Source organism: Pyxicephalus adspersus, chromosome Z (genome assembly GCF_032062135.1).
Source record: "Pyxicephalus adspersus chromosome Z, UCB_Pads_2.0, whole genome shotgun sequence".
Taxonomy (NCBI): Eukaryota; Metazoa; Chordata; class Amphibia; order Anura; family Pyxicephalidae; genus Pyxicephalus; species Pyxicephalus adspersus.
In genome coordinates this window covers 55,441,690-55,462,630 of record NC_092871.1, presented here as the reverse complement: position 1 = coordinate 55,462,630, position 20,941 = coordinate 55,441,690, and the positions used below count along the sequence as shown (strand labels likewise).

Below are 20,941 nucleotides of genomic sequence, written 5' to 3'. Positions count from 1 at the left end.
CCGGCTCCCAAGTGCAATCGGCTTCATCATCATCGAGTAGTGTATGCACGTCACTGATGTCCTCCTCAATGGTCTCTGGGTCAGGAGCCTGAGCGCTCGCAACACCACCTCCCACGCCACTCTCCTCATCACTACTTGCCCGCCTAGTGGAGAAAGCGGTGGATGTCTCCTCCAGATCATGGCTGGGCAGTAGCTGCTGACTGTCCTCTACTAGCTCGTCCTCGCTGTATAGTGGAGCTGAGCCCATAGCATACAATACTTCTGTGGCTGAGGAAACAGCAAAGGACAGAGACAAGTTGAGGACAGGTGAGGGCACAGGGTCTGCTCCCGGGCCATGCCAACTGAGGGTTGTGTCTGAAGAACCCACCGACTGTTGGCTGGGGGTGTCTGATGTCACTTGGGATGAAGGGGATGACCAAGTTAACCAATCTAGAATTGCTGGGTTGCTGGTCAGGACACAACCACTAGATGACCCCGGGAGCTCAGGCCTCTCGCTGCGACTCCTGCTGACATGCCCCCTTACTCTGCTGCGACCTCTGCCTGCGCCAGAAACATTTAGGCCTCTGCCTCTCCTCTGGGCATGGCCTGCCCCTTCTCTGTCTGACATACTTAAAAGTGATAAATATATTTTTATTTTTGTATGGAAATAGGACAATAAACGCTTTTAGCACCAATAACTGCAAAAGGGAACTGCGTATATATTTTTCTTTTTGTACTCAAATACGTCACTAAATGCTTTCACCACATATAACTGCAGAAATGAACTGATAATATATTTTTATTTTTGTACTGAAATATGTCACTCTATATATATATATATATATATATATATATATATTTCACGTTAAATATACACATGCGTTGATGGAATTAGAGCTGTATAATGGCTATTTGGATCCCCAAATAATCTTTCCCTGCACTTGTAAATGGCTTTTCTAGCACTGTCCCTAGTGCCTTTTGACATCTCTCACTGCACTAAGATGCTGTGAAATGATTCCTCCCTATCCTTTCCCTGCACTTGTAATTTGCTTTTCTAGCACTGTCCCTAGCGCCCTTCTGACGCCTCTCCCTGCACTAAGATGCTGTGAAATGGTTACTCCTATCTTTTCCCTGCACTTTTAAATTGTTTTTTTTAATTTTGGAGTTTTTACTAGCGACTGCACAAGTCAAGTGACATCACAGGGCTGGCTGGCTGCTGATTGGCTGCATGCATGGCATTATGGGTCATCCCGCCTTCCCAGAATTCCTTGTCCCATGTCCTCACACGTGTAGCCACCATTTTAGAAAAAATTTGTTTCAACGAATCGCGAGAAAATTCGGATTCTTTGCGAATCAAATTTTTTCAGAAATTCGGATCAAATTCCACTTCATCAGCTTCGATTTGCTCATCTCTAGTTATATTGTATTTTGTATCTTGTGTAGAAAATATATTTATATAAGGAAAACATTAGTTCTTATTTTCTTTTACAGAACTAACAGAAAAAAGAGAAAATCCTTTTTAGCGTGTAACGCTCTATGATTTTGATTTTGGGTTACGAACTTTAAAATACACAGAACTTAAATATTTATTTGTCATTGGTGCAAGTCATTTCAAAATGGTATGGCTTCTTTTCTCGGTTTTTGTCCAAAGTCCAGTTTACTCCCCAAGTGGACAGGAAATCAATAATGGGGTCCAAATGACCTCTATATTTTCAACATGAACAATGAAAACAGCTCAGCTCTACACATTGCCCAAGCATGGAGATTTTTTCCAAATACACGGTTAGTTATCATCTAACCAAAACATCATGGTCATCATTCTCCTCAGTGCCATCCTATTTATCATGAAAGGGTTTACTGCAGCAAGGTATATTAACCTCTTTTTTATTTATTTGCAACTGCCTGTGAGTTTGATATGTCATCATCAATACAGGACTTAATGACTTTCCCAGTGCTGAATCCTTCATAATAAACCTAATGTGCCATTTTGTTCCATTCTTTTAGAGCAGTTATTTTCAGCCAAGGTTCTGTGAAACCCTTAGGTTCCTCCAGTGGTTAATTGACCACCTATTGGTTGGTGTTACTGCTCCGCCCGCAGATTTTTTGCTCAGCATGTTGCAGTATCACCGGCATCCCCTGCACAGAAACTGAGGCTGTGCACAGCTGAAGTGGATTCTGGAGTAGATGCTGCAACCAATCTACTGATTGTTCAGTCCTGTTCTGCCATTGGCTCCTGGGCCTTTTTAAACCTCTCAACTTCCTGTCAGCTAATTGTTTGTGACCAGGGGTCACTTAGATTCCACGCTTTAGGTAATCCTGTGTCACCTGCTGGGAGGAGGCAACCCATAAAGATGGTGCTTTGCTCTTCTAACTTGCATGTATATAAATGCCCATTAGTGTAGATCAGTGCTGGTAAACACACTTGATGCTAAAATTCTAACATCATCAAAGGGCTATACGTGTTATACGTGTAATGATAAAGGAAGCTGTCAGAGACTGTAAACATTTTACATGAAAGGGTCAGGGACTACAGACATATTACAAGGAATAGTCAGAGACTGCAGAAATGTTATGAGAAAGATTCAGGAACGGTAGACATCCTACTAGGAATGGTCAGAGACTGCAGACGTATTAATAGGGATGGTTGTAGGCTGCAGCCCTGCTATGAGGGAAGATCAGACACTGCAGCCAGGCTAATAGGGATGTTCAAAGACTGCACACATGCTACAAGAGTGGGCCATGGACTGAAGACATATTACTAGGGATAATAAGAGACTGAAGCTATGCTAGAAGGGATTGTCAGAGACTGCAGGACATGCTGCAAAGAATGGTCAGAGACTGCAGACATATCAAAAGAGAGGGTCAATAATAACATCATGCCCTGCAAAGTGTCATTCTATTGCTCAGTGAGATTGCCTTTCAGTGGCCAGTTAAAGCACTGTTACAGCTAATGAATAGAGTGAGAGAAGTTGATGGAAATTAGTCAGTAACCCAGAAACCATCAGATGCCACCACCACAATGAAATGCAAGAGGAGAGGGCAGGGAAAAGTGTTTTTAGACTAATAAAGTTGACAGGGGGCCTTATGTGGTGCCTTTCTTTGAGGGAGGAAGATATTTTGCTTTATAATATTAAATTTTTGACTAATTTGTGTATTAGCTACTAAAAAGTAGCTAATTATTAATTGTGTATTACCTACTAAAAACTGTGGCTCAGAGGTTGGAACTCTTTGCAGCACTGGGTCCTCGGCCAGGACACTATCTACATGGAGTTTGCAGGTTCTCCCTGTGTTTGCTTGGGTTTCCTCCGAATACATCATTTTTTTTCCCACATTCCAAAAACATGCAGTTAGGTTAATTAGCTTCCCCACACATTAGACCATAATTATGACATATGACTATGGTTGGGACAGTAGATTGTGAGCCCCTTTGAGGGACAGCTAGTGACATGACTATGAACTTACATGTAAAATCTCAAAAATAATCACAAATATTATGAATCTTGTATAATTATTTTACATTCCCTATCTTTGATCAATCAGTTCTTCAATGGAGAAGTTGACCATACCCCAATGATATACAGAGAAGAATATAGCAACAGCACATATGCTTGAATCCACACTAATATGTATGGGATGATAAAGCAAACCATTAAATATGGAACAGCAAAGATATAAATATAGAAGATATCCACAATGACGTTTAGCAGTTTAGAATGTGCAACAGATGGGTTGTCAGCTCTTTAGACAGAAAGCACATTTTAGTCCTATAATTATAGCTACATGTATACAGAAAGGGTTTTAGAACACCTGCTAACAAGCTCCCAGCTCATCATGGAGTAGGTTTCTGTTGAAACCAATACAATGCTATGTGATCCCTCTCTTCTATTGTTAATGAACACAGCTATGTAAAATACAACAGTGACATGCAGGAAGACCGTCAGACAGCTCTGAAGCTACAGAAGGCAACACAGTAAGATGAATGGTTTGAAAGGTGGTAACATTTACCTTTACCTTTAAAGGACTGATTGCAGTAATTTAAAGTGTTACCTACTTACATCAGCAGCATGCCATAGAAAATGCTGACTTTTATATAGAAGGGAAGTTGGGCAAATTTTGCAAGTTTGCACAAACTTTAAGTTAGTTGGTTCCCTGATTGCTTGTCACCAACGAATGCACCTAACGGCTACAAATGACCCTGATTCGAGACAAACCAGACAGATCTTTCACCTATTTCGGGGGAGCTTTTGTTGACAAGATGGCTTCTAACTACTGAATTTATAGCAATTTTAATGTATGACATTAATCACTTTAGAGTGGATTAAAAAGGGGAAATTAAAGAAACCGCAGATTACCAACATAGCACTGGAAAAAAATCCAAGAAGGAGGTATTTCCTGAAAAAGAAATTCGGATGTAAAGATTCCATATTGGATTGACAGCAGCATGTCACAGGTGGACATTGAAGAGGTTTTGCCAGATATTCTGCGTTGTACGGTATGTCTAGAAGACTACAGGCCCTACGGGCCACAGAAGCCTCGAATCTTGCCTGTCTGTATGCACACATTCTGTGAAAGTTGCCTGGAGAGACTGGGAGCTGATAACGGCTACAGTGTGCCGTGCCCCATCTGTCGAGTTTTTAATGATGTCTTTGGCAAAGATGGCATACAGGCACTGCCCATCAACACCAGGGTCAGTTATTTTGAAGCCATAGAAGAGGAGATGGTGGAAATAGATGTGATAGGTTTTATTGACCCCACCACTCCATCCTGCCCAATGTGTGGTAGCATCACCCTGTATGCTCCCTTTGGCCTGGAGGCTGATATCACCCAATGCCATACCTGCCAGTGGGTGAGTGTTGAAGTGATGGAGGTGGAACAGGTAGAGATGCCCACTCTGGCTCCTCTGGATGTGAACAGTGACAAGACTTTATTAGATAGTAAGAAGAAGAACAAGGGAGCATTCCCTATTCCTGCATCTCGTCCTGCTAGGAGGAAAACTTGGCTTAGAAGGGCCCTGAGCTATATCCGGTGAGTGATGTCTATTGCAGAGATGGGAGAGGGAGAGAAAATACAAATAAACATTGGCTGGATAGACAGCAAAAAAGAGATGGTAAGAATATGAAAAAAAGAGATGGTAAGATGGTAAGAGAAACAAAGAGGGGACTATATATATATATATATATATATATATATATATATATATATATATATATAGACTAACTAGTCAGAAAAAAAAGATAAAGATAATTTTATATTTACATTTTAGAGAAGAGTAAGAATATTTGGTATGGTTGCTATTAGAGCTTAGATTGATGTGTCATATTTATCCTAGATGATGAGAAAGAGCAACAGAGGAGGGAACAAGTGGGAGGGTGAATAGACTACATTGGCTGGATAGACAGTGAAAGAGAGAGAGAAGGGAGCAAGAAAGAGAAAAAAAGAGAGGAAGGTAGGATGGGAGGGAAAGGAAAAACAAACTGTCTGGATAGGCAGCAGATTAAGAGAGATGGTGGGCAATAAAAATAGAGGGGAAGAGGAAAAATGAAAGTCAAGGACTACAAATACTGACTACTAGATAGACTAGAATACTAGATTCTCTCTGGTGAGTGCATGTCACATTCTTGTTTCTCCATAAAGAGATGGTTGGTGTCTGAGTCAGAGGGAAATGGGAACTCCTCATCTGCATTCTTCTTATAGGAACATGCTTTGGAAAAGCATGGCAGCCAGTCAACTGGTATTTTCAGATAGAAAAGAAAGCAATGTCAGCCTCCATTTCCTTAAAAGACAGCTATTCTCTTTAATAGAGACTGTCTCAAATGGTAGCAATGGACAGAAAGTTGTCTGTGTATTGTAAAAGCTACAAATCAGTAGAAGATCTCTAACAAACTACTAAAATGTTTACACAATACAACAATATATGGGTGACTGCATTGATAATATTTGAAAGTGTAAAATCTTCTTTACTCCCCCAATTTTTTTTTCCCCATATCCCCTGTCCCTTATGACGTCAATAAAAAGAAATAGGAGGAATGGTTTGTCACAGATACATGAAAGCACAGACAGCAGAAGGTATAGCCCTGCCTCACTGTACTAAAAATGTGATTTTGTCTATATTTGTATAACTTTTGAGGAGAGCTGAGTAATACTTTGGGACTTTGAAGTAAGTGCATTTAGTAAAGCTACATATACACGTCAAATTTTTCTCGCCCGGTAATCCGTCCTGGCGGATCCACGAACGATGAACGACGAGCGATCCTAATGCAAGGGGAGGGGGGTAGCGTGCAGCAGGGTGCCGCTCCGTTGCTCTCTCCCTCCCCTCTCCATAGAGCAGAACGGTGCTGTATGTACAGCACCGTTCATGCCTCGTGCCGTTCTGATCGTTGGAAAGTATCGTGAAAGATCCTTTCCACTGACAAGAACTGCACGTGTGTATGCGGCTTAAGAATGACATGCAGACATTACTAACAGTCAGCTGTCAATGGCATGCAGATAATACCAACATCAGGGAGATATTATCAGAAGCAAGCTAATATCCATTACATGCAAAATTGTCCAATGATGGCCAGGTAGTAACATACAGAACATTATACATAAGTATTGTCAATAACCAACAGACATCAATAGAATGCAGAAAAGGTAGCATTAGGTGATAGTCAATCACGAATAAGAGCAAAAGATTTTTAAGAAATCGATTCTAGGTTTGCTGGGGGAGTAGTTAGGATAGAGTGAGTTTGGATGGCAGGGTGGATTTTTTAAGAAATCCATTCTAGGTTTGCTGGGGGAGTAGTTAGGATAGAGTGAGTTTGGATGGCAGGGTCACCTAGGATGAAAGATGCAGTCAGGATGCAGGGTTCAGCTAAGATGGATTTGACAGCCAGGATAGAGGAGGATCAACCTGAATAGAGATGTCTGCCAGGATAAAGGGGGTCACGTAGGATGGAGTTGGTCAGGCAGCATGTAGGGTGTCAGTAAAGAGAGGGTGTGTTAGGGTAGAAGGGGCTGAAAAAGAGTTACCAGCCCATAGCTGGAGATTTTTCATTTGTGCCCATTGGAGAAACTCCCCACCCTTTTTTATCCTGACATGTCTGCAACAAAGATATTAACAAAATAATACTTGACAGAAGCAACCCAAAAAAAAGATCTGGGCTAAAGGATAAAGAGATTTATGTCATGGCAATGGGTCAGAATATATTTTTCACTGATCTGCTTTTATTTGACTAAAATTTGGTTGGTTGCTGTAAGTTGGTGTCCATGTGTCACGACAGAGTGATCTTCCATGCATAGTTGAACTGCATCCCTGTTAGAGAGACAAGCTGTTTATATTTAACCCAAATAAGACACAATATTTTGTCATTGCACAGGAAACGCCTCTCCCCCCACTGATGTGGTGATCGGATGAAGATGGTGCACATAAAATATTCTACTGTCTTTTATGCAAACATCTAAAAAAAACAATTGGAATCCAAAATAAATGTATTTCCCTCATGTTGATTTTCATAATTCATTTCCAACAGGGATCATCAGTGTACCCTCAAACACTAAAACCACTATGAGGATAGATAAACTCTGCAGCATTAACCAAGGTTTACCAAAAGTTATTTAAACTGATTGAGCAATAAGTTTAGTTCTCCACATGTCTGTGTGTGGGCATCTTCCAGATACTTTCATATCCTCACCATACCAAAAACCCATGCTAAGATAACCAGCCTTTTTGTGTGGGATTGTGAAGCAAAGGTGTCACTCATGAAAAGGAGTAATGCTTACAGGCTATTATTCTGAATATTTTACTGATATAAACACACACAATGTTCAAGAGCTATTGCAACCAAAGGTGACAGGTTTTCTTAGATCTTAAAAAGGACGCAGTAACCTTGTGAGTCAGCAGTAATGTGATTTTGATAACGTATCAGCAAGTCACAGACCTTTTCCTGAGAGATTACCTGGTTGTGCTGTCGCCTTAGGAGAGAATGAAGTCATACTTGGACACAAAATCACTTGAAACAGAAGATTGCAATGGCACAACCTCATAATTGTATTTATTTTGCAAAAAAAACTATTTACAACCTGGCCACAAAGGGCTCATACTCCAAGACCTGTGAAAGGAATTCTCCTCTCATTTTTTTTTTAAGTTTCCTCATTGTAAAATTTTACAGTTGTTCTGGTGGCAGCTGTTTTTTTTGTAGTTTTCTCTTTCCCATCACCATCTGTCCAGCACTAATAGCCACCAAGGCAGATCACCCAAATGGGAATGCAGAGAGTAATATATATGACAGTAAAAAACAAAAGGGGTATATTCAATTATTCAAAGCCAAAATGTTTTTTCTTTTTTATTGTTATGGATAAACTTTAAAGGCAGTATATACAATAGCCCTAATCTATAATATATCACCAGTAATCCAACACAATAGGCATTTTTTACTTTTATAGAAATACTATTACACGGGTATCCAGTACTTTCAAGGTCTTTGATATTTATGGTCATGGTTCATGGTTTAAGGTTCTCAATCTTACCATGATATTCTCATTTACTACACATTTCCACAATGATAGAGGAACCAATTTACACAATTTTAGGAGTTGTAAATAATCCAGGTTGTTACATGAGTGTGTGCTGTGTTCAGATTTCACTAAAACCAAACTGTTCTATTTTCCAAAAATGATTAACAGTGTAAAAAGAACAATGGGCATAAACAAGAAGAAAAAGCAAAAATACTCGGCAAAAAGTAAAAATGATAATGCACAAAGGTACAAACAGTGGCAGCGATGCTGAAGCCTATCCAGTCGTTCTATCATTCTTTGCGGATTACGTACACAAGGTGACAAACCTGCCAAACGCCCATTTCTAAAGCGTTTCTGAAATCTATACTCCAGAGCTCCACATAGTCCAGGTCTTCGAACAATTGGCTCTGGTGACACATAGTCCTGCTGGATGTAGATGCCACCACTGTCCAACACCTGGTCCTGCAACTTACGGATCTCCCACTCCATCATTGGGGTTGTCTGGCGGCAAAGAGGGCACGTCACCTTGCCAAGGTTGGCCTCATTGGCTTTGCTGACCATAGTTTTTATACAGTTGTCACAAAAAGCATGTTTGCAATTGAGCAATGACTGTTTATGGCTTTTGGCATCATATAGTTCAGTACAAATGGGGCATTCCTGTTCAAAATGATCCTCATCTGTTAGAAGCTTGGAGGATTCTTGGGGTTCCCTGACCACCTGATCTTTGTTACTTTCAACTGGGTTTTCTAGTACACCATATTCAGAACTGGAATCACCTGAAGTTCTTGGTAAGTCATAAACCTTTTCTTGACCCAACAGGTAAATATTTCCATTGTCAAGATCAACAGCTTGTGAATCTGTTAAGTCATGTTGACCTGAACCTAGACTGAGACCTTTTTCAAACCTTATCTCTTGGTTCTTAGGTATGGTTATACAACTGTCCATACAGTGTGCTGGTGGCATGACATAAAAAACTCTATTTTCACTATTAATTAGAGGTATTTTACTAGTTTTTGAGAGGGTTCTTTTAACAGAGCAAATCTTGAGCTGTTCATCAATGGGGATAACAAGAGTCTCCAGGTTTTCTCTATTGTCTTTGTCCCACACAGTTTTCATCTCTATGGAGTGCAAGTCTGGCCCTCCTGCTTTACCATTCTCTCTAAAGTTTGAGGTATGCCTGTGTATTTCATCAGGTTGGGAGGAGTCATGGGTCCGATCTTCACACTGGAATACTAGGTGCTCATTCCCTAAAACAGACAAACTTGCTATCAATAGACATTATTAATAACATATACGAAGGTAGTTTATTTTGCTGGTGTCGGCACAAGTATTCATAAAAAATGTTGCTCTTCTATGGACTCCCATAGGTCAAAATAAATACATTTTTAAAAACAGCAAATGACCTCTAAACAGATGGAACAAATATCTCCATATGGGTAAAGCTACACAATCAGCATACAGTAGAATCTTTTAGCCGTTGTTCTATAGCAATGTATATTAATGTGAATTTGTCAATACTACATGCAATATTCTATATTTTTTTTAATTGTTTAGCAATCCATTTATAGCCCTAAGGATTAATCACTAGCAATTTTAGGAGAGGTAATTGCCACCATAGTGGTAAATCTTTCAGTCCAAAGTGAAAAATTGGAAGGCAGTTGCCCCAGAGAAGGTGCCTGCACAATGAGTTTTATTGCAGGATCACCAGGTAATCTTTTGATAAAAACTTTACATTTAGGACTTTATTTTAGGAGGAAAAATATAGGTTCTAAGGAAGTAGTCATTTGATATTTTCAAGCATAAGGGGACTTTCCTCTTTGAAGATAATGATAGGTTACTAGCAATGTAATATAGCTACGAGATTTTACCTTTTTTCAATGCCAAAAGGCTTGTGTTATAAACTACCTCCACCAGACAAACAGCACTGCAAAACTCAATTGAACAATCATATTCTATTGCATAAATCTGGTTTCCAAGACCCCTGCCAAGAGATTAACATGAAGGCTACATCTTCTAAGCTCTCCAATCGAAAAGCCCTAGTTGCCCGGTTGGCATGCTTTTGTACTTAGGAAATAATAATACAAGTTCTGAATATTTTTCAATTTTACCTAAGAACATGTTGTGCGTCAGTGATAGCAGAGCACAGCCAACACATGAATATAACAGCCAGGCAACTAGCATGAAAAAGGACATCAATGGCAATCCCAAAAGTGCTCACAACAAAATTTCCAAAAGCCCTTACAGGTCATGTTTTCCACCCTGCAGAGAGTAGCAGTTTTTGTTTTTCAGTAACACAAAAATATATACATGCACACTCAATATTTCACTTTCAGTTCTAAAGGGAGATCTGAAAAAACACAGTCTGTTAGTAGCTGCTTGGAGCTGTTGGGTTGGAACAAAAAAAAACACAGGAGTGTAGGAATACTTTTGTACTATGAATCAGCCTTACCTGGGCCAGCATGCATCCTCCGCAAGTCTTTAGTTCTACTTAGTAGTCCCGACATGGAGAACAGCAACCTGTTCTGACTCTTTCACCGCAGTGCAGTGTCCAGACTGGTCCATCCAGTTTTACCACTAGCTGCCAACCAATACCAGCAGCTGATACAATCTTTTGATAAGGACCTTTAAAATGCTGATACACAAGAGAGCAGAAAGTGTGGGCAGGACATATACAATAGAAATTCTACTATATGTAAAATAAAACATAAACATCCTCATCCCATCAAACATCTAAAACGACTGCTTTCAACTTTCAGTCTTTTACAAAGAATTTACAGTATGTCGATATATATCTATGTAGTGCTGTAAGTGCATGAAAAAGGGAATGATTCACATATTTTATGTATGTATGTGTTATATATGTTTTATGTCTACTCTAAAATCCGAAATGCACAAAAACAATGTGAGTAACAAAGTGGGAAAAAAATAAAAGTGCCAAAGTGCAGGGCTGATTTTGGACAGATTAAAAAACAAAGCTTTTAGAGTTGGTTAAAAAGGTGCATTACTTATACGCTTAAACTCATAGCTTAGTTTGACACAAATCTTCTAGAATAGTGTTGAATTATATTATAAACAGAATCCTGTGTTTTACATGAATGAGATGAGCATTTACTGCTTTCGAAAGACCAAATTCAATCTTTCCAGAAAGAGAGAGAACCATTGAGGGACCTCATCATACTGAACTGGATACTGCCTGTTCCCTTCAATATACTATGTTATATATAGATATATATCTAATTATTAATATTACATTTTTGAAGCATTGGCTTCTTTCAGATAGGGGAGAACTTCATTAGACTTTCATTCACTATAACACTTTTCTTAACAGCAGTGTCTTGAAAAATTACGCTATAGTTCATAAAGGGGCCCCCCTTCATAATACCCTTAAATAGGAACTAAAATATAAATAATAATAAAAATAAAAAATAATAATAAAAAAAATTTGAATAGGTTCTTAATTGTATTTAGGTAAAAGGCTTGGTCTTTTCTGTAAAAAAAAATAACACTTACCTGCCTATTCAGAATTATTGAATAGGCTTATTATTTACCAATCTCTTTAACTCACCTCTCCCAACTCCTTCTCAGACACTGATATCTTTACTCGTACTCTTCTGGGTTCAGGATCTTTCCCTTGATTTGCTAGGCTGAAATGACATAGCTCCCACACATATGCATAGGAATTAATTCACTCTCAGGTGCCAAGTATGCCAGGATTGTACCATAAATTGTACAAACACAGCACAGTGTATAATATGCAAATGAGTAAGAAAAGGCAGGTTCATTTGTTTATTGTTCATTACTATTATACATTACTTGTGTATTACCATTACCTAAAAAAGGCCATAAAAATAAACACTTAGCAGGCATTTTTTTTAGGACAGTCTATACATCTGCAATAAAAAAAATTTACCTGCCTGATTGTAATCATGTAGATAATGTATACTAAGCTGCACATGCACAAGAGATATGTTATTCGGGCCTGGCCAATCAAGCAATGGTTAAAGATCCCAAACCTGGAGGAAGGTGTAAGACAAGGTAAGTTTAGTTAAAAAATCGTGAACAGGCAGGTAAGTTTATTTTATTTAAGGGAGACAAAGCCTGTAATTTGTTGCAATAAAGAACCTGCTTGCTCACATTTATTCTTTTAGGCTTAGTTCTGCTTTAAAGTATAGGTATTTTTAGTTTATGTAAATTTATATGTATAAGTAATGAGCATAATGTGAAAGATATTAGTATTTAATGCTAATGTTTCAAAACCTTGTTTCATTTTATAGTTTGTAGCTAAATATATCCACAGAGGCAGCCATATTTACTCATTACATGCACAGGCTATCAATACAAATGTGCACTCCATGTGGCTGATAGCTGCATACCCTGATGGATCTGTGGATCTGTATTATCAGTGCTGTGGCTCACTTAATGGATTTTGCACCCTTATCCTAGTGTTTACCCACAGTGAGGCATGTAATTACATTACAGTGCAGTCATCTGCTACCCAGGTGTGGGTTAGCACTTTCAGCTGGGGCTAGCAAAGGTTGAGGCATGTGGATTGATGTAATGCAACACTACCATAATGCAATGCCAATGTGTAAGTAGAAGCTTTTGATGTGAATCTCACCCTGTGATCTTTACACTTTATGTCAAGCTATTAACACAATTGGTTTAATTACTAAACTGTTACATGTTAACTAAAAACTGTTGATGATTTTGATAATGGAAACGTCTTCCCTTCTAGTTTACAGGAATAGAGTAGACAGAGTCTACTAACACATAATAAAACAACCTTTTTATTCAAAGAACACATCTGATTGGGCTGAAAGTTGAGACAAAATTTCCCTTTAATGGACAGGTTATTCCAGATCAGGTAGGACATACAGTATAACCCCACCAGCGTGCTGTGTGCCAGTCCTTGGCCAGACATGGCTATCTGTGAAAATTCCAGACACTCAATTCTATACACTTATGAAGATTATGAAATAGGTGAAATAGTTTTTGTTCAGCAGGGCTCTGTCTGAACATGTACTCTGCATAAATGCACACACTTGGCTGCAGTTGCTGAGTTTAAACTGGGTGAGTTCAGCCTGAGCTGGATGGATCTGGTAGCTGGAGTATTCTGATCATTTAGGAGAAGCACGTTTACATTTCATTCTATAGGAAAATGTGGGCCACATGACTGAAAATGCTGGAGCCACAAACAGCAATAAAGTAATACAGGTTCACTAGGCGTTCACTTAACTAAACCCCCGCCCAAAACGGAGGAACTTGGTGGTGAGGAAGGCAATTGGAAGAAGTGTTTCCAGCAGGGGAGCAAGTAAAGTGACCCTGTTAATTTGGCTGGGAAGCAAAGGCTTTCTGCTTGTAACCTGACACTTTGATTATATATACATCTATTATATATATATATATATATATATATATATATATATATATATATATAGCTGCAGCTACACACCTCAAACAACCATGCAGATAACTGTAAAAACTTGTGTGACAATTAGCTGAACATCAATCTGGGTAATTCAGAGAGCAATAAAAGCTGAGGATCAAACTATACATCAGGCAAAAAGATTTTTGTTAGAACCAAATAGGAAAAGGCAGCTAACACACCATGTGGTATTTTGGGGGGGTGGTATTTGTGAAAGGAAGTGGAGAAAATGCCATACTCCTCCATACCAAAAATACTGGGTAGATAAAGTCGGCCTCATATCCCCCTATGTACCAAAAGTGCCAGGTACATCCTAGAGCAACAGCAAGCAAAAAAAGCAGTAAAAAAGCACATACAAATAATTTTCAATATCATGTGTATTTAAGATAACCTATACCCTATTATACAAAAAAGAAGAAATGCATTAACATCTTGACATATAAATGTGTATAGCATGATACAAACGTGAAATTTCAATGGAAACTTTGTACAAACAACTTTACCAGGGTTAACTGATATGACACTGGATCTTTCATGACAATCTTACTGGTAAGTATCCTGGGGCTGAAACCATCAAGCCTCCATTGTGCCAATACACAAAAAAATACTTGTTTAACCTGATCTGTGACTTACCAATCTAAATTTCAAGACGTGACACTCTATCAAAGACCACAGCCAATGTTGGTGGCTAGACTAAGAAATGATCTTTACAAAAAAACAAGAAATGTTTGTACAATCTGTGGGAGTGACTGGGTAGCATTTGAACATTAATAGTCTCTTCTGCATTTCTGCTTTCATCATTATAATATGTTCTCACTGTACCTGACAGATCTCTTATTTACACTATGTTGTGCAAAACTATTGTATAAAACAACAGTATAACAACAGAAGCTGCAACACACAAAGGTGGACGGAAGTCTGGGAACTTGGTAGACTTCTATGCCATATTTTCTATATTAGTTAATTAAAATTTGCAATTGCTTCCTATAGCAGTCACCTTTATATTGGAAATATGACAAATGAAGTTCCATCAAGGAGAAGCAGTAAAGTATAATCACCAGGTGCCAAAACTAAGCTGAGCTGTCATTTGCAATAATAAAAGATGGATTCATGAAACATTTACTACTAAATGTATTTACGTCGTCCTTCTGATTACACCCAAGATGTAAGGAAAACAGGCTTCCGGGGCAGCGCCGAGCTAGGTAGCTGCACTGAACTGCAGCTCCTGCCAGCTTGATCTGAATCTTCATTCATACATGCTCTGGTGGGCTTTTTTAAACCCCAAAGCATCAACATTTCAAGTGCAGGAGCTGATCTAGAGTGGCAGAGGCAGGTTCCCTGACCTGGTGGCACCCAGCAATTAAACTGCAGGGAATCCTGCAGTTAAGGGACGGGTAATAAAAAATCTTCTACCTTCTCCAAGAAAAAACATCTCCAGGAAGCAAACAGGATTTCTTTCTCCTTCAGCAGCTGGACTTTCCTGTGAGCCCTTGGTGAGTGTGAGCTGCTACAAAATTTGTCTCTTCCCTCCTCCCTCTTGGATGCTGTCAAATAAACTGTGGATGAGTTCACTTAAATACTGTACTTTGCTTTCGGCTTGGATCTGTCAAAATTTGTTTTAAAGTGTGGGGGCACCATCAGCTTTATTCTAACTACCTTTTCATTGTGATCTGGGGCACGCTTTATTTTAAAGTGCGCTGGTAATTTTACAGAACACCAACAATGGAAAAGTACCGGTATATGGGCAAATTACATCCCTCTCAGTCACGTAAACAACTCTCTACAACTAAGGGGAAATCCCTGCAGAAATCTGCACTGGCATCTCCATTTCATCTTCAGGATCTCCTAAAATGCCATTGCCATCAAACCCCCAGGATCTCTCCTCTGCCATAGTTGATGCAGCGCGCCCCTCCCAAATGAGTGGCTCCACCGCCAGGGAAGTCGCTGACCTACTTTTACCTTACTTTCACAAGAAAATTGAATCATTACACCTTGCTATAGACACGGCTATTTCTAACATATCGTCTAACACTGCAAGGATTGTGGAACTGGAACAACGGATCAGCGATCTGGAGGACCAACTTCTTGAGTTGCAAGGCAAGTTAACCATGCAATCCAACCAACTGGCATCTGTGGCAGAGAAAGTGGAAGACCTAGAAAATTGCGACAGGAGATATTTTTTGCGTTTTATTGGTATCCCAGAAGATTATAAAGGTCCAGACCTCCAAAATTTTTTATAGGTTGATCTCATGCTTAGTCTCAACCTACCTCTCCTGACTGCCAGGGCAATTTGGCAATGAATGAGCGATCAGGGCTAATCCTGTGTACCCTACACAGGATTGGCCCCGATCGCTCATTCATTGCCAAATTGTTTTATGGCTTGAACAAGGACACAGTACTTGGAGCTTATCGCAAAGATAGCTTAAAGTAGGTGAGGTAAAAATCCAAATTGCCCAAAAAAGAAAATTATTCAATCCTATCTGCCGCCGCTTAGTAGAATCAGGAACGCGGTTTGCCTTGATGTCTCGGGCCAAATTTCATGTGACCTATGCAGGGGAAACCAAAGTGTTTGATGACCCAAATTTGGCCATAAGCTTTTTGCAGCCACAGGACCAAATTTCACCTTAACACTGTTGGCTCATTTCAGTTTTGTTTTGAAAGCACTTTTTATAATAGTCACTCATGCTGCTAACAATTTGTTTACTTGGTCTGACACCGGCTATGGAGCACCTTCCTGGTTATTGTTTAACTGTTTCAATTTGCAATTTGGTATTTTGTGCAATACATTTTGGAATGTTTTGAAGTTTTTACTTAAAATGTTTATATTGATAATTGAAAGCTTCCTAAATATAGAAGTATAAATATAAAGTCTTGCCCTCTGACCATGATACAAAGGCAGATGGCATTTAAAGATGTTAAAAATAAGGAAAAATGCAATATGTGTTTTATGGTTTATTTTGATTGCTTTTGCAGACAAGCTCCATGAATGTGGGATCGTACTTTTTTTTGTGTTCTTAGAAACATTTTTAACTGTGAAACTTGGTTAAAATGGGTGGAGCCCAAAATGTTGTACATTAGGGATGGACTCATTGAGACTCAGACTACATTGGATAATTAGCGATCATGTGTATACTATTTTTCTCAGGCCATGGCTGTAAACTTGTCAGAAACAAATATGTCCCAACCTAATTCCGCTCTGCATAATTTAGTATCCTGGAATGTAGCGAGACTTAATAGCCCACAAAAGCGTAGGAAAGTGCTAATACACCTAAAATGTAAATGTAAATCGTAAATTTCCAGATGTTGTCTTCCTCCAGGAAACTCACTGGAAAATCACGTGACACAGCCACCTTGCGGGACTCCTGGATAACAGAGGTCATAGCCACAACTTAAAAATCTAAGAAAAGGGGGGTGGCAATTATATTAAATAAAAATTTGCCTTATAAACTGCTCTGAGTAGAATTGAACGAGGAAAGTAGGTACACCATGGTTTTGATGGGAACACTTCACTCACTATGTTCTATATATGCGCCTCCTCATGGTAACTCCTCATTATTCTATGCTCATATACTTCAGAAAATTTTGGAGGGAAGCTAGCCTAATTTTATTATGGCAGGGGATTTCAATGCTGCACTTGACCCTAATATGGATAAATCTTCCACTGCAAATACTGTCAACGTGCCTCCAAGGGAATTTCCTAAATAACCCAAGTTTCTTTGGTAGACCCTTGGAGACTACGGAAAGGAGTTGTACATGTTATTCTAATGCACACATTTCCTTTTCCAGAATTGACCTCATGTTGGTGGAAGAGTCCCTTTTTTCTCAGGTTACCCATGCATCAATCGCGGTATTTACTCAGATCATGTTCCGACTCGGATGACCCTTACAATTCCAAAACCTTTCCAAACTAGCCAGCTTTGAAGATTCCCTAATTAATTGATCATCTGACTTCAATAGTTTGGTTAAATGTCAATGGGCAAACAGTTTAGATGACAACTTGGAACACTGGGATACCCCTGTTTTGCTATGGCGTACCATGAAAGCGATAGTCAGGGGGAATATTATAGAGTATTTGCAGAATAAAGTGATCAAAGCTTAGAGGGAATATTTGTCCCAGAGAACGGAACCCTTGAGGTAAGCCTGGCAAGATGCAACCAAATGTTTCAATGCGCATGTGGCATCTAATTTAGAAACCTCATTTAGAAATCTCATTTTAACATGAAATTTTACAGATAAAAACTTATGGTAACAAAGTGGGCTGCCTGTTAGCGAAACTTACGAAACCCCCACAATCCAAAAGATTTATCCTGACCATCAAAGACCCCCAAACATCGGCCACATTAACTGCTCAGGATAAAATCAACTGTGTTTTTGAAGAATACTACAAACAGTTATACACAGCTCAACCTTTATGCCCTAATCTTTTGAATGACCTAAACTATCGACCACAGGGAGGTATTAAACAGAACCATAGCTGCAGAGGAAATTTATAAAACAATTAAGTTGATGACAAACCATAAAACCCCTGGCCCTGATGGCTACACAGAATTTTATAATATGATCAATATGGAAATTACTCCTCTCCTAACAAAGGTAAATAACTCTATATTAACACAAAACACACTCGCCCCGGATTTTACTGAAGCTCACATCATTTTGATCCTTAAAAAGGGCAGGGATCCACTACTAGTATAATCCTATAGACCTATTTCCATACTCAATTGTGACTACAAAAAATTAGCCAAAATAATGGCTATCAGACTGCAATGTGTCTTGCCATCTATACTTACTTCACACCAGCTAGGCTTTGTAAAAGGGAAACATTCCAACGTTAGGGGTGTGCTCCACAAAAACAGCAATGATAGTGGCGGCAAAACCAAACGCCCCCAAATCAATGCTAATAGGCCTGGATGCTGGTAAGGCCTTTGATAGAGTGTAATGGCTCTTATTGTAAGCAATTTTGGCACATCGTGCATTTGGGCAGGTTTTAACATCATTTATTTAATACATTTACAACTCTTCAAAAACAAAACTTTTTATAAATGGCAATTTGTCAGCCCCGGAGTCTATATTTAGAGGGACCCGCCAGGGATGTCCTCTATCCCCCATTTTGTTAAATCAAGTATTGGACCCTTTGTTGCATCTTCTGGAGTTTTCAAAGAATTTTGAAGGTATTCAGACTGGAGTCAAAGTAGTTGAAATAACAGTTTTTGCGGATTACCTACTTCTGTAAATTAGTAAACCGAAAAGGAGTTTGCCGGCTTTTGAATTGCTGCAACAATTTGGAACCATATCGGGCTTTGCAATCAATTTAGATAAATCAAAGGCACTATATTTAAATAAGTACACTAAGCCCAAATAGAGCCAGCAATGCCCATTGGTATGGTGTAAACACAAACCGAAAAATGTTGGCGTTATTATACCCAAATATCCCTCCAGACTCTACTACTTTATTATCCCCCCTCTATGGAGATCTGTTAAAGAACAGCTACAAAAATTGCAGCTCTCCTATGTAGGATGCATAAATTTTATTAAAATGATTATATTTCCGAAAATTCTTTACATATTGCAAATGTTACCAATTATTATTAGACAAACAGATCTCCAGAACATCTATAAAGCCTTTCGGGCTTTTATCTGGAGAGGAAAGAAAGCTAGACTGGCTATGTGTATACTCCAACAACCAGTTAACCATGGAGGGCCTAATTTTCCAAATATTGAATTATATAATTGGACAACAACTTCCAGATATATTGGAGACTGGATACACGGTTCTGCCTGTTACGCTAATTTTTCCCTAGAACAACAATTGATCCCAAACAGCCATCTTCTTTACACTCTGCATATGCACAGTGAACTACTTCCTCCAGAAGTTGTCCAAAACTCTCCACTTTACTCTTGCTGGTATGTCTGGCACAAAATCAGATACAAATTCTCTGTAAACAGCCATTCATCCCTATTTCTTCCATTGTGGAGAAATGGGGATTTCCCTTGGATACTTCGAGAACCCCAAAGGAAGGACCAAGGTGACCTGCGAGCAATGAAAGTGAAATCAGTAGTCAATACTTTAACCCGCAAGGTCATCTCGCAGTCAGCTATTGCTACACTGTTTCCCTCTCTAGGACTTCAGTCCTTCATGTATCTATAGCTGAACTCTTATGTAAAATTGGTGCTTAGGAATCTATCCTTCACAGATTGGTCCAGTTCATTGGATAAATTATGGACAATGCCTATCCCGACTAATAAAGCCGTCACTGAAACATACAACACCTATAGAACTTTGTTAGATTATGAAAACAGAAATACTGGGCTGTGTTGATGGTTCAAACATTTTCCAGAGCTTACCCCACGATATATTAATATATTTTTGCAGAGCTTGGAAGGCATTGTCCTCTTCAATGTATAGGGAAATGACTTTACCACTTTACCACTATGCACATATTTCACCTAAGCATTCTTACCAGATGGGTCTCAGTCCTTTCTCGCAATGTTTAAAATGTGGCGTCTTGGAGGCAGATCTATATCATATGCTGTGGCTTGCGATATATGTACTCCAAAATTTGGTAAACTATTTTTCATTAACCCCTAAATGGGCAATTTTCAGAGAAGTGTTGTTTCATGGTGCAAAGGTTGCCAAAGGCTGCAGGAAACTTTTGATGATAATTTATCTGGTTGCAAAGAAAACCATTCTCCATAACTGGATTACAGCAACCCCCCCTTCACTTGCACTATTTTTTGAAAAACTGTGGTTTGTTTTTGAGATGGAATGGGTTGAGGCTTCTCAGGACATAGCTACATAGCTACATTATCTCTGGATACGAGAAAAAGAGTTTGCAAGACCTTTGAACAAACAGCATGGCATGCCTACCGTCTTTTGGACAATGATCCTGCAATTGTTTGCCGATTGTTGTTTTTTCTTTTATGCTCTTTTATGCTTTCTTTTATGCCGCAACCCTACTGTATTTGTTTTGCATATTGTATTATTTCTTCTCGAAAAATAATAAAAATATATTTTAAAAAAATAAAATAAGGAAAACAATA

General features: G+C 39.0%; 1 protein-coding gene across 2 annotated transcripts; it reads right to left on the bottom strand.

Annotated features, from left to right (window-relative positions):
- Positions 1 to 7,973: 7,973 nt before the first annotated feature.
- LOC140343047 (ring finger protein-like) lies at positions 7,974 to 20,806 on the bottom strand. Of its 2 annotated transcripts, none has more exons than XM_072429521.1 (2): positions 10,584 to 20,806; positions 7,974 to 9,722 (listed from the first exon to the last, which is right to left on the bottom strand). In XM_072429521.1, exons 1-2 carry the CDS (start codon positions 10,666 to 10,668, stop codon positions 8,620 to 8,622), a joined length of 1,188 nt encoding a protein of 395 aa, XP_072285622.1. In that variant the 5' UTR covers positions 10,669 to 20,806; the 3' UTR covers positions 7,974 to 8,619. The 2 variants fall into 2 exon arrangements, with proteins under 2 accessions (XP_072285622.1, XP_072285623.1); XM_072429522.1 differs by having other exon boundaries at positions 10,925 to 20,806.
- Between the last annotated feature and the right edge of the window lie 135 nt (positions 20,807 to 20,941).

Excerpts from the sequence above, each read along its gene's own strand:
- LOC140343047 (XM_072429521.1), bottom strand. The coding sequence starts at position 10,668 with ATGTCCTTTTTCATGCTAGTTGCCTGGCTGTTATATTCATGTGTTGGC. Across the intron at positions 9,723-10,583 it reads GACGCACAACATGTTCTTAG|GGAATGAGCACCTAGTATTC; the intron begins GTAAAATTGAAA and ends TGTCTGTTTTAG.